Source organism: Pterocles gutturalis, unplaced genomic scaffold (assembly GCF_000699245.1).
Source record: "Pterocles gutturalis isolate BGI_N339 unplaced genomic scaffold, ASM69924v1 scaffold52234, whole genome shotgun sequence".
Taxonomy (NCBI): domain Eukaryota; kingdom Metazoa; phylum Chordata; class Aves; order Pterocliformes; family Pteroclidae; genus Pterocles; species Pterocles gutturalis.
The window spans coordinates 17817-32514 of record NW_010137885.1 but is presented as its reverse complement, the minus strand read 5'-3'; the positions used below and the strand labels follow the sequence as shown (position 1 = coordinate 32514).

The window sequence follows — 14698 nt, the reverse complement described above, 5'->3', positions numbered from 1 at the left end:
TATACAAAAAAGTATATCAATTATATATGTCTTATATACAAAATTTAAAAATAGAGAAAATTATAAAAACAACAGAGAAGTTTGAAGTTCATCAGGAATTTTTACCAAATACATGACACCAATATAAAAGCACACTGAAAATAATTGCACTGAAGTATCTTTCGGTTGTATTTACAATTATACTTCTACAAGAAAAAAAAATATCTCCTTTAAATATTATCTGTAGTCCTTTATGTTTAAATTGATTTAACCTTGAATAGGAAAATATTTCAAATTACTTTGTGTAAGATGTCTGTGCAGGCTGACCAGGAAGTACTGAGCTGGCAGATGGAGTAACTGTGCCTTGGCTGAGAGAAGAGAGCTGTTCAGGAGGAAGATTATAGCCTTGAATATGGCCCATCTGTCCACTCCCTGCCACCAAATATGCATTACTTTGAGGTTGCCCCGGATAAACCTAGGAAGTTAAATAAAGGAATATTAAAAATAAAATAAAATCTAGTATTTAATATCTGACTTTAGAGCTTAAAGACAGCCTCTCTAACCTTTTATTACAGATGTTTTAATAGAAAGCAAATGATTGTCTTCTATTAAGTGTTGCAGTATGAAAAAATGACCAGATTTTCAAAGGACACTATTTACATTTCTAACCTCAGTCTCCAGTAGCAAAAAGGTCAAACAGTTTACTGGGAACCTTGTATTCCAAATTTTATTTTAATGGCTATCATTTATGCTAATTAAGAGCTTCTACTTTTGAATGAAGATACCAAAGGATTTAAATCATGTAACAAATAGCAGTCCAAAGCAGAATACTTTGTGATGCCAGATAACTTTCACTAAGTAGAATTGTTAAAATGGAAAGCCAATAATGTATTATTTTCATGCAATTAGTTAACCCATCATTTCATGTAACTGTTGAGACTGCCATTGTAAAATTGTTTGAGTGGGGCAGAAAGGAAAAAGAATTCTTAAGAAAATTTTCAATTGAAAATAAGGTAATGTTTCACAACTAGAGGAAAAGCTTGCTAGTAGATGTGTCAACTGTATTCTAAATCAAGACAATTTCTAAACCGTATGCTTTTGTTCAATCATTAATTATTTGGCTTAACATAAATTACTAGAAGAAATTACAAGGTCTCATGCATAACTGAGTTCATATAAGTTTATGATATACAGCTCTTAAGATCCATGAATCTCAGATGACATATTCATAGAAGGCTTATCAATATCACAAAAGAATTTCAGAAGCCAGCAAAGACCTCCTAACTTTTCAGAACTTTATACTGGCTTGTCTTCACGACAAAATTCTATTTTTCCCTTTAAGAATCCCTAGAAACATGCCCATTCATAAAACATTAAAAATATTTGACAGTGTCACAACATGACTGCTTAATTTGTATGAATGGAAGACAATGCTCCTCTTAATGACACTGCAAAAACAAACATCCCCTTCTTTAAAAGACACTGAAAAAAAGCAGGTATTTGTAGGAAGCTAAAACAACTAAATCTCCTTCAATGTTTACATAACACTGTGCAGGTGTTAGTAAATTGGCTTGAATTTTTTTTTTTTACTCATTCAAAATGCAAGATTTGAAAAAACAGTTTGAAATGTTATGTATTCCTATGAACAGGAAAAGAATATAGCAAGTGTGCATTAGACTATGGAACTAAACATTTAAATGTTTAAAGGACCTTTTAAAAATACCATTGTATATTAATAAAGCAAAAGACCTACGCAAAAATAACAGTCAATTACGCGGAAATGCTGCCATGAAAGAATTATGATTTCTAACTTCAGTAATTTAAATACTAGATTCTCTCTACTGATCTTTCAAAAAAAGCAAAGTAAAAGAAGAAACTGATTTTAGGGTGGGGAGGGCATAACCTTAAACAGGAATTGTACTCCTTTGGTTCTTTACATTCTTTGACCCACTATGCAAAGCCCTAGCTGCCTTAATTTTTAATTTTATGTGCAATTTAAACAGGAAATAAATTATTACTTGCAATCAACACATTCCACCACATTTTATATGTTAATATATATTTATTTTAGTAATGTAGAGAAGTATACTGTAAAAAATATTTGAGCAAGTTTTGTAAAAATGTTAGCTCGTGAAAAACTGCTTATCAGTAATAATTCATAAGAAATCAACAAGAGTTCAGTATGTACGTGAAAACATCAATGGCTATTAAAGGTTACAGACATACCTGAGAGCCAGAAACACCAGATGACTGCATATAATACTGTTGGTTTTGTAGCTTTGCATACATGGAATACATTGGATCTTCATTCATCAATTTGTTATATAAAGAAAGTGCCTCCATGGCTTTAACATTGAGCTCTGAAAGTTCTGAATGTTTCCTAGAAAATATATTTTACAGTTTATTCTACAGAACAGACAAGACGGGGAATCTTCATGAGGTGTGATAAGCAACATATTCTAACTACCTGTGAAGTGATGCCTGACAGGTGCCAGAATGTCAAGCAGTACAATGCTACAAAATATTATGTGACTAGGAAAAACCCCTTCAGACTTCCTCCCAAATGAGAAGCTACTAATAAACACACTTATTTTCTTTGCCAGAATGCACAGAAATGATTAAGATATTAAGTAACAACACTGGTATTTCTAAGAACGAACCAATTTGAGTCAAAACACACGACTTTTTTTACCTGTCTATATCTTCCAACTTTTCATCTATGAGAGGTCCCATCTGGTGGCACATTGCTAGAACACAAAGACATTACAATGTATCACAGTAACAAAGATTTCCATACTGCAAGGTCAGAAAGCAGCTTTAAAAAAAAATATCCCATAGAAAAGTATAGATGCTAGTCCAAATTTTTTAAAAAACCGTTACTAAAATATGTATGACAAAAAAATTATACTAACAGGGGTAGTGTCATGAACAATTTAAGAACGAGATCCAGCTGAAGGTTTCAGTAGTGGTACAATTTTAAAAGTATATTTTTAAAAGATAATAAAAATAAAGCGAAACAAAACATTTAATATCCAGAGAGTGTAAAGTTGAAACTATTTTGCATAAAAAAGTTCAGGCAAATCTGAAAGGTGATCTCTTTTTTGCATTTGCCACTGCAACCTAGATCACGTGCTCAACTAACATTACTACAAGAAGACTGGCTATGAAAACAATGAAGGGGAAAATAGGACGCAATGACTGAAATAATCTGCAGGTCAAAGACACTAATAAGCACATTACTATCTCACTAGCATCCGAACTGGGGGAAGGGGGCTTTTTCAAACCACTCACACATGCCAAAACCAGCACAAAAACTTACCAGAAGTAGAATGGAAAAGAATTAAAATAAATAAAAATGCACCCCCAGACAACTTTCAGCACAAGAACACGTGGTTCATACTGCCAAGCAAACCACAGTTAACTAACAGAAAGACAGAGTTTGACAAATGTAAAATAAACAGACAAGGAAGCTGAAAGGGGATACTACAGTCTAACCCTACTCCAGAACACAAAATGTGCCCTCTTATCCAAGCAATGAACTATATACTAATCAACAGATGTATTTATTACCAAGAGCCACTCAACATTCAAACTGAGAGGGAAAAAAAAAAAAAAAAAAAAAAGATTCAGGCATCAAAGATGACTTAAACACACTACAAGCAGCTCTGGAACTTCCAGTTTTCACAAATTAGAGATGCAGAAGGTCCTGAAAGCCTCTGGGCCATGATGGGTGAAAGGACATAACTGACATGTTCCTTGAAGGCAACTCCAGGTGAAAGAGGAGTTGTATGAAAGGCACCCATCTGCATCTTTGAACCTGGGATCAGTAACATATTGGCAGAAACGCTGGGAAAAAATGTAAAACCTGGTGTAAGTTCTGCCTATTTTTATGTGTAACACAAGGTGTGGTAAAAGGCATGACAAGGATCGCTTACATGTCTGTACAGAAACATGATGACTGCACTGCTGCCGACCACAAATGCTGGGCTCTCGAAAGTGTTAGCATGAGCTCTCTAATTTAAAGACATTTGTGACTGGACATCTGGATGGCTGAAGGAAATGAAGTGGTTTTTTATCAAATGTTGACCAGCACCTGCCACCAATGGTAGGAACCCAAGATCCAACACACATCTGTAACAAAATTCCCAGAACCTATGCCAAAAATAGTAGCTACCTAAGGCGTACTTGCGTGTAGAGCAGGTACAGTCCTGAATATGGTGCTGTAGAACCACACACAGCCATACATTTGGCAAGCACTGTTGTAGGTAGCTGGGGAGCGATCATCTGTCTACACTACAGCTTTCAGATTCTAGGAGCCATCATGGAATCATAGAATGGTTTGGGTTGGAAGGGTCCTTAAAGATCATCTAGGTCCAACCCCCCTTCCATGGGCGGGGACCCCTCCCACTAGACCAGGTTGCTCAAAGCCTCATCCAGCCTGGCCTCGAACACCTCCAGGGAGGAGACATCTACAACGTCCCTGGGCAACCTGTTCCAGTGTCTTACCACCCTCACAGTGAAAAATTTTTTGCTAATATCTAGTCCAAATCTGCCCTCTTCCAGTCTAAATCCATTACCCCTCATCCTGTCACTACATGCCCTTGTAAAAAGTCACTCCCCACCTTTCCTGTAGGCCCCCTTCAGGTACTGAAAGGCCGCTATAAAGGTCCCCTGAAGCCTTCTCTTCTCCAGGCTAAACAACCCCAACTCACTCAGCCTGTCCTTATAGGGGAGGTGTTCCAGCTCTCTGACCCTTTTTGTGGCTCTCCTCTGGACCTGCTCTAACAGCTTGACATCCTTCTTGCATTGGGGGGCCCAGAACTGGATGCAGTACTCCAGGTGGGGTCTCACGAGAGCAGAGTAGAGGGGCAGAATCACCTCCCTCAACCTGCTGGTCATGCTTCTTTTGATACAGCCCAGGATCTGGTTGGCCTTCTGGGCTGCTAGCACACATTGCCAGCTCATGTTCAGTTTTTCATCTACTGACATCCAAAAAACCCTTCTCCTCAGGGCTGCACTCAAGTCATTCTCCACCCAACCTGTATTTGTGCTTGGGATTGCCATGTGCACTACCTTCTATTTGTCTTTGTTGAACTTCATGAGGTTTGCATTGGCCCACGTCTCAAGCCTTTCCAGGTCCTTCTGGATGGCATCCCTTCCTTCCAGCGTGTCGACTGCACCACACAACTTTGTGTCCTCCGCAAACTTGCTGAGGGTGTGCTCAATCCCACTGTCCACGTCACCAGTGAAGACGTTAAATGGCACCGGTCCCAGTACTGATCCCTGAGGAATACCACCTGTCACCAGCCTTAATTCGGACATTGAGCTGTTGACCACTACTCTCTGAGTGCGACCATCCAGCCAATTCCTTATCCAGCAGGTGGTCCATACATTAAATCCATATTTTTTCAATTTGGCCACCAGGATGTCATGCAGGACAGTGTCAAACGCTTTGCAGAAGTCCAGGTAGATGACGTCAGTTGCTCTTCCTTTGTCCACTGATGCCGTAACTCCATCATATAAGGCCACCAGGTTTATCAGGCATGATTTACCTTTGGTGAAGCCATGCTGGTTACCAATCACCTCTCCTTCATTTTCTATGTGCCTTAGTAGAGCCTTCAGGAGGATCTGCTCCATGATCTTGCCAGGCACAGAGGTGAGACTGACTGGTCTGTAGTTCCCCAGGTTTTCTTTTTTACCCTTCTTGAAAATGGGGGTTATGTTTCCCCTTTTCCAATCAGTGGGAACTTCACCAGACTGCCATGACCTTTCAAATATGATGGTTAATGGCTTGGCAACTTCATCTGCCAGTTCCCTCAGGACCTGTGGATGGATCTCGTCAAGTCCCATGGACTTGTGCACCTTCAGATTCTTTAGATGGTCTCAAACCTGTTCTTCACTTACGGTGGGCGGATCTTCCTTCTCCCAGTTCTTACCTTCCCTTTCTGCAACTTGTGCGGTGCAGCCAGAGTCCTTGCCGGTGAAGATCGAGGCAAAGAAGTCATTGAGTACCTCAACCTTCTCCGAGGGCCAGGTCTCCAGTTTCCTTCCAGAGAGGCGTACACCTTCCCTAGTCCCACAGTTTGATATAAAATTTAGCAGTTCTAAGGATCTCACAATGCATTTTGAAAAGAGATCCTAAAGTAAGCCATATCTGGAGGTTGCTTGACAAGCACACCTTCAGTTTCTTTGCCTCTGTCCTGGACCAGATATAGACATTCTGCTTCTTACACAACAGCCTCTATAGCTATATTTGGTACTTGAAAGAATAAAACCATTCATGTTTCTTCTTACCCCTCGTTAGCTTTAGTGGAACTAGAATACACACAGACACATCACTGATGGGCAGTTCCTAAAACGGGATCCATTTATGGGTATGATGAACCAGATGGGTGTGGAAAGATGAGAGATATCCAAAAGCTTACAAGCTTTTGCACTTTTTTCTGATGAAATTCTAGATATATCTGGAATCTGTAATTTTCTTAAAGTCTGGTCCTATCTGAATTGCCATTTTAAGCCAGTGTTCTGTCTCATAATTACTAAGTTTCTTTGCTTCCTTCTCCAAAGATCCCTTCCAAAAATTTGGTGCATTTATCAACCCAGGTAGAATGGTCTATAATGCCTCTTTGTAGAGGTAGTCTGAATAATTTCAGTCTAAAGGACTAGTCTAATTTGTAGCATTCTATAAGGTGTTTGTTAATATTAAAGACCTATAGAAATACACATGCAAGTGAAAAGCATGTGGGACACCCACAGATCTAGTCTAAACCTCAGTAGTATTTCTGCTGCTCCTCATGGAATCTTCCTTACACTCCTTTTGCAACTCATGCTGTGCTACTCTATGAAGGAAAAGAATATGGAATATAGTTTCCTTGAGAACTTGTTTTAAGTTAAAATTTTGCACTTTCTTCTCTTAGATGGGGGAAACAGGAAGTGAGAAGATAATTATGGATCAGGCACTGTTCTCAGGCATGCTTGTGGTGGTGCACACGAAGCTGAAGTAGTTCCAGCTTCATTTCAATTTTTTTTGACATAGGTAATTACTAGAGAGGAAAACAACAACAAAACCCATGAGATTTTCTTACCCTCAAGATGAAGCAGCTCTGGGAGGTCTGGCTGGTCATCAGATGGATCCGCACTTTGTAACATCTGCAAGAGTTGGTCCATTTTATCCTAGGACATAAATTGCGTAATTAGGGCATATGTGGGGAGGGGGGAAAATTAACACTTCCAGGACAGTAAATTAAAGTACCTGATCACAACAGCCATTTGCATCTCTTGGGACTTGGAAATCATCTACATTAACTTTTAAGAAAATACTAATCACACATGCTGCTTTACAGGAATGAAGATACTTGAACAAGGAAAAGCCAAATGATAAAAATTATTAGCAGTAACAAGTGGAACATGCAGAATACTCCTTTATTCCTAAAAGTCCTTCTGAACAGTATTTTCTGAGCAGTTTCTATTTTTCCATTCTAGTTATCACGTATGTAATACTACCACCTACTGGGATTAGTGGAAATGTTTTGACAGAATACATTGAGAGAGTACTTAAAAAAGAAATGGGTACTTAAAACTAAATTCACTGAGAAGCTACCCTGCATTTTGTAAGTGTATGAGGCCTATCAGCACATAACCAATGTCATAAATAACATGCATGAAAAGGTTTTTTTAAGATGATGTTTGGAGGGGTTGCACGGTTGACTTAAGAACAAGTTATCCTTGATTAAGTGCAACTCATTTATAAAAATACCAAAGGGTAGAAAATTAACAGGCATAAACTCTTTGAAATGTCTTGGAATGAACTATATTGCTTAACAAAACATTACACGTAAATGACTAAAAAAAAAAAAAAAAAAAATCACTTTTTAGCTGGGTGCTATCAAACAGCCTTTAACAGGCCAGAGTTATACAGGTTGTATCAAAGTGGAAATTAAAAACATGCTTCTTCCTCCTTAACCCCACGAAAGGCAGGAAGAAGCAAAACTAACTGCTTCCTTAAAAATTATACTATGTTGATTTTCAAAACACAACAAGACACTAAAACATAAACCAACATGGAATCACAGAAGACAAAAGCTGGAAGGCACCTCAAGGCAGACCTGAGATAAGCTATTTCAGCAGATTACAAACTAATATCTCTTGGGAGGAAGAGTATTTGAGGCAGGAGTTAAACAGGACTTCAGGAAGGCAGGAACTGATTTTTCATTTCAAAAAACAATGACAAAACCCTAGTTGAGAAAGAAATGGAAGGTCATGACAGAGAAAGGGAAAATTCTGAAGAGAACAATTCTAAGCCCCCTGGGAGAGGGGGCGGGGTGGGGGAAAGCAGGGGAAAACATCCTGGGAATCTTGCAGAATCACTGTGGTGAGATTGTGCAAATCTTACTAAATATTACTTACAGAGCAATAAAAAGCTCACAGTTTTCAGAAAAGGAAAGAGATCTTTCAGATTAGGGGAAGACAGTGGTGGTTATACTGGAAATATCTAAGACAGCACGCAAGAGGAATATATCCGATGTATCCTGAAGTACTTAAAACTTGAAAGCAAATGCGTCACTCCACACCAAGCTTCTAGTTTAGAGGTGAACAGCTGTACAATCCTGGAGTAGGGCCCTAAATGGAATGCCGTGTCCAAATTCAGTTTCAGAAATTCCTAAGAACTTCAAGATACATGAACAAATTAGAATACTGCAGATTTTTTTTTTTAGTTAAATCAACTTCCTCTTCCCATTCTATTTTGATTATGTTCTCCTGATATTTCAAATTGTTTTTAAACTACAAGATGAAAAGGTTAAACATCACATATTTACATGTACCAGAAGTTGAAAATCAGTACTTGTATTACACTTACTTCATCAATATAAACTGGTTCAGGCTCAGGTTCTATTGTCTCTACTTGAACTTCATCACTGAACTGCACTGTTTTCTTCTCAGCTTTCACTGTAAGATAAACAGGCAGATTTTCTTTTATAAAATTAAAATAAACAAATCAATGACTTAAATGTTATACAGCTAGCATACTGCCTAAGTTCTTTGCATTTGAAGCATCTACTGCAAAAATTTAAAAAATTAATATTTAACAAAATATTTAACAAAATTTGACATTTGAAAGTCAAAGCATCTCCATAGACTTAAACAATTTTCTTAAACAAATTCATAAATTGCATTTTAAAAAATGTCAGTTCATACAAGGTAAATAGAAACAAATGTCTTTATCATAGTCTCCCCACACATAACATACTTAGTAAGTCAGGAAAACAGACTAAGAGAGAGTGACTGGAAGAAACAGGATTAATGAGTCAGGTTTAAAAGAAAACTGGTAAAATCATCTAAGACAAACCAGAGCCTTCCTTTCTCCAGAGCAAAGTATAGATTTTGCTGTTCCTTCTCCATCAAACAGTACCTGCAAAAGCATCTCATTCCTCTGGAGCAGAGGCCACAAAAAAAGAGCTGCCAAATGCTATCCTTATCATAGTACTCTTATCTGTTATTCCTAACATAGAACAAATGAGTCATACAGCATGAAATTCTGCTGACCTGCTCATATCTTTAGCACACTCATATTGAGATCGCAGGAGACTAAGCTTGCAAAACCATCAGAATTACAGAAATCAGTTCTAGCATTTTAAAACCTTGTCTAATATTTAATATTTGAATTAAGTATTTAGAGTAGGTTAGACTGATATAGATACAAGAAGATAACCAATACAGAGAAAAAACCTCCTTCCATTATGCACACATACATACCTACAGTATGTAAGTTTCTTGAATTGTTTGAACAGTGGTAATCTGTCTCCAACTACTATCTGGCCAGGGGCCTTCAGTTTTTTCTTGATTAGATATGTACCGCTGCAACCAGGCAAAAAGGCAATTTGGAAAAAAACTGCTGTTGCCTACATTTATCTAGGTGTCAATAGAGTTGTTAAGTAAGTCTCGAGGAAGCTACCAACAAGGCCAGCAGTAGGCAGCATCACATTTTCAGCAGATGCCAGCTTGGGCAACCTTGGTCTGACACATAAAGACACGACTGTTTGTGACACAGCAAGGGCTCAGTTTTACTTCAATTATCACATTAACTTGCAACTGAACTCTATCATAAGTAAAAGGAAACAGGGAAAGTAAATTATTACTGAAATATCCCTTGGTCCATGGCAAGGCTTAACTTATATACATAAATATAATGTTACTTACTCATTTCTGGCTCAGCAGAAAGATCAGCTGTTACAAAATTAGATGGAAACAATCCTATGCCCTGATGAGTTTCACCTTTCCACCAATTTGGATCACTAAAGATAAACAAAAATTTAAAAACCCCATACATTAAAAAACCCATATTCACATGGAATGTTCCTAAGAATTGCACTGTACATGGCATTTGTATAACTTTCATATAAATACAATTTGCATATACGCAGAAATCTTTATACAAGAATCTTTATGTATTTACATCTGTATGTAAAAAAATCTGAGATAACTAAAGTATTTAATATGCAGACACATTTTATTGCAATTTTATTCCAATGTATGCTTCTACATAGAAGATATGATTATTTGCAATTGATTTTTGCAGTCTAATATACTTCTAGTAGCCATTCTATATAAATTACCTGTCATCAAGGATAGTTATAAGTTCTCCAGCTTTAAAAGTTAATTCGTTGTCTTCAGCAGCCTCAAAATCATAGATTGCACGAACCTTACGGCCCTCATGTTTGTGATTTGTCAAAAGGCTGGAGGTGCTCGGATACAAACCGGAAAGTGTTGTTTGCTGTTGCCTTTGTTCTTTGAGTGACAGTTCAATAGCTACAAAAGAAGAGTTATTCACATAAAAACTCCCAATAAAAATGGGTTGAATTATAAGAAAATTTAACTCTTTGAAACATTTAAATTCCATTGCTGTTGCACCATCATCAACTTCTGCCTTTCACTTATAAATAATGGTAAAAAACCAAAAAGATGTTTTACAAAAAGAGAACATAATTCTGCCCATAGATTTATGGAGGCTTTCAACACGGACAGGATGAATAAACAGCACTTAAGCAAGCACAAATGGGACAACTCATGAAGTCATCCTTTTTTTATTATTATTGTTATAATCTTGAACTAGTGTAAAGTATTTACATTCTTACTAGCACATACAGGATGTTCAATTTTTCCAGGTTGCTTGAAACATTAAAAAGATACAGCTGTTTGGGTATACATTGTTTCTCTGTTAGATCAGGAGTCTTTATCCTGAATTAATAGAATCAGAGAACTGCACAGAAGGGTTGTTGTTGGAAATCACCTCTGATGGTCATCTTGTCCAATCCCCTGATCAAGCTGAGCCACCTAGAGATGGCTGCCCAGGACTAACTCCAGACAGCTTTTGAATATCTCCATGGATGGAGACTCCACAACCTCCCCAGGCAACCTGTGCCAGTGCTCAGTCACCCTCATAGTATAAAAGTGCCTCCTTAATTCATAATTAAGAAAAACATTTTTTCTTAGACAAGCAAAACTTTGTTCATTCCTTTTCTCTCCCTATTCTCTCCCTATCGTTCCTTGAATAATTTTACATTTCTTGATTTTCAATCAAACTTGACTGAGCAGAAAGGTTTTGCTGTTACTAAACTACTCCAAGTTTGTGAAAAAAAATGATCACATTTAAGAAGGGACAGAGCAGGAGACAAAAAACGAGAGAGCAAACATTAGAGAACCCATGCAGAATCTGAACCTTTGAGACACAGATCCCTTGAAAAGTAGACTTTGGTGAATCAACTGTTGAAGAAACCATTAGTAACATATTCAGATGGGCTAATGGTGATTTAAATAAATCAATGCTATATTAGATAATAGCTAAACAAGAAAAAATTATATCAAAGATGAGAAACTGCAAACATCCACCAACTACTAGCACAAGAACTTCACTTACAGAGTGAGCAGTCATTGTTACAACTTTAGGCCCAAAGCCATGCTACGTACGAGAGCTAACATTTGATGCCTTTACATTGCTCAAGTTTGACCTCAAAAAACAGTATCAAGACCATAAAGATCAAACTACTCTAAGAATAACTCTTCACATATGTCTACTGTAGGATCATTAAATGGCCTTTAAATATACCTTAGTACAACAGTGAATCAAAAGAAACCAGCCTAGTTTTGTTTACTGCGACTGCAGTGAGGCATTTAACATCCCCTTATGTTTACAGCAACTATTCAAAGGAATAAAAGTTTTATACCCAAAATACTGAACCCAACTTTGCAAACAACGTATTGTCTCCTTCCATCAAATGTTTAAATTGCAAATAAATACGCTCCACTCGCCCCAGGAAGAGGGAAACTCTAAATACAGAACTTGTATCAAATATTTCCATACTGAAGTATGTCCTTAACATGAGATTTTGCAGATTTTTTTACTCTGTTGTTTCAGCTTGGCAAGGGAAAAAAACTAAATATCGGGAATTTTTCATATTTTTTACCCACAGAATAGTTTTAATCTCTAAGCCTCCAGGAAGGGTACAAAATGAAAGGAATAGAAATCATAACCACAATCCATAAATATAATATTCACATAGAGGAAGGAAGCAAAACATTTGTTCCTGCTTTATTTGATATCTACCAATATACTCACCGGGTCAGCAAATAAATGTACTCACCTTTAGCTAAGTCTTCCTCTTCCTTTTTGTTGGCTACTGTACCAGGATCTTTGGCAACTAGAGCTGGACTTGCTTTTGCCTGGTCAGCAGCCTAGACAAAAGTGAAAGACATAAAAATTAATTCAACAAAAAACAGACAATGCACTAAGTTCATCACTTTGATTTGTATTCATCTGCAATATAAAACTCTAAAGTACATCAGAGCATTTCACCCCTTAAAGGAATATTTTATTGAGACAAGAGAGATTTCATTTTGTTTGCCAAACATATTATACAATTCAAGACTACAAAATGCAAAATACAGAACTGAGGATAAAAAGAATTTGTGATACTCTTTAATAACAACAACAAAATTTAATATACCTGTGAACCAATAGCTGGGAAAGTAACTCCTTGCTCCTTAAGATTTTTTATCATAGCAGATATTAAACTAAGCTGTGGGTCATTCTTGAATTCATCAGTCCATTCCACCATAAGGGCTTTCAGCTTTTCACAAACTTTTGGATGACCCTACAAGAACAGTAGAAACTTGTAAAATAATGTAGGAATCTGTTCTTAATTCCTTGATTTCAAATAATTTCTTGTTACTGTCAATATAAATTATATAGACACTTTATTTTAAAGTCAAGTGTATCACTAAAGGATATCTTTATTAGAAAGGGAGAACAGTACACCAGCATTGTGCTTGTACTAGTGCAATACATACTAGGCCCAACATAGAGTAAAACAAGGTTATATAAAAGCCCTGTATTATCTCAATTTCACCACATAAGTATTTCGTGTTTCACTGCTGTTATTTAACATGAAAATGAATTTGTATATTTATAAATTAACACACCCTGCCTCCCTCAAACAGAGTATGTAAGTAACTGCAGTGTGAAGTGGTATTCAGGAAGTTGTTTCTCACAGCCACCGTCTTCCCGGTAATCTTGTTTCCTTTCCTCCACCACCAAACTTCCAGTCTTCCAAAAGCAGACCCCTTTCCACTTTCAGATTACCCCAATTCTCTGTCTGATTTAGTTTTTCTATAAATTGTATAAATCAGTGCAATACATTACCTTATTCAACACATTGCTCACTTCACTGGCAAAATCTCTTGAACAGACTTCTAAATGAAAGATTTTACCACAGTTTGATACACATGCTCCTAGAAGCTAAAGAAAGAAAGATTAACACTCAGAGAAGATTTTTTGCAATATAAGTTTTCAGGAAGGAAAAGCACTGCATTAAAAAGAACTTACTGTTAATGCTTGCATAGCAACATGGGGATCTTTATGGTTTACTCTCTTCATAATAGAACGGAGACAGTCCTTAGGCCTAAAAAACACAAGACATTTAAAAAAATATGTAATGGCACATGACAATGCATGACAACATTAACAGACAGCAAGCTCTCCCAAACATCATCAATAAATTATTTAGTAGCTTATAAGTGTAATATTGAAAATATAATTTAACACCATTAACCGTTGTAGTCACTTCTATCTGCAGGATTGCTAGCTTTCTTAGTTATCAAAGCCTCTCAGTAAGTTACATTACCTTTTGTAGTTAGTGACAGTTACTGTAAATACTCCAGAAACTGATAAAATCCCTTAGAGAACTGTAACTGTCTCTAGTCCATGCACCTACTTTTCTGTATTTCACATATATAGATCTAAGAACATTTGCTTACATAGTATTACCAACACTCTTTTGATATTCTTTTTTTAAATTACCACTAGTATGTTCCTCAGAGTCTCTTTTAATCTACAGAATAACATTTATAAAGATGATATGCAATGAAACAACAAGTATTTAGAAAATACTTAGACATTCTACATCAAAGTTTCAAAACAATTAAATACAGAATTCAAGTCTTACCTATGTTATGGTAGATCGAAATAATGTGAAAAGGAAATTTAAGAAAGAATTTGAGTGGGAGTTTCAGACACAGTTTAGCATATTAAAATCTCTGTAACTTTCTCTTATTTTGTTCTGTCTTTAAAGCTGGTGCAAGGCTGAGTGAGGCTATGGTAGGAATTATCATGGGCATACAAGCATTACCTGTTGAATAGCCCTGAAAAGATAACCCTGAAAGAGGG

At 36.7% G+C, this 14698-nt stretch overlaps 1 protein-coding gene across 1 annotated transcript in view; it reads right to left on the bottom strand.

The window, feature by feature from the left end:
- Positions 1-278: 278 nt before the first annotated feature.
- Positions 279-14698, bottom strand: part of STAM (signal transducing adaptor molecule (SH3 domain and ITAM motif) 1) — a gene marked incomplete at its 3' end in the record, with an annotated part of 19786 nt that continues 5366 nt past the window's right edge. The window contains exons 2-12 of the mRNA XM_010082718.1: positions 13859-13934; positions 13676-13771; positions 12981-13127; positions 12618-12708; positions 10593-10785; positions 10177-10271; positions 8837-8925; positions 7065-7152; positions 2672-2726; positions 2206-2359; positions 279-454 (exon numbers count right to left, since the gene is read on the bottom strand). Coding sequence (XP_010081020.1) covers positions 279-454; positions 2206-2359; positions 2672-2726; positions 7065-7152; positions 8837-8925; positions 10177-10271; positions 10593-10785; positions 12618-12708; positions 12981-13127; positions 13676-13771; positions 13859-13934 — 1260 coding nt within the window. The remainder of the gene's footprint in view (positions 455-2205; positions 2360-2671; positions 2727-7064; positions 7153-8836; positions 8926-10176; positions 10272-10592; positions 10786-12617; positions 12709-12980; positions 13128-13675; positions 13772-13858; positions 13935-14698) is intronic.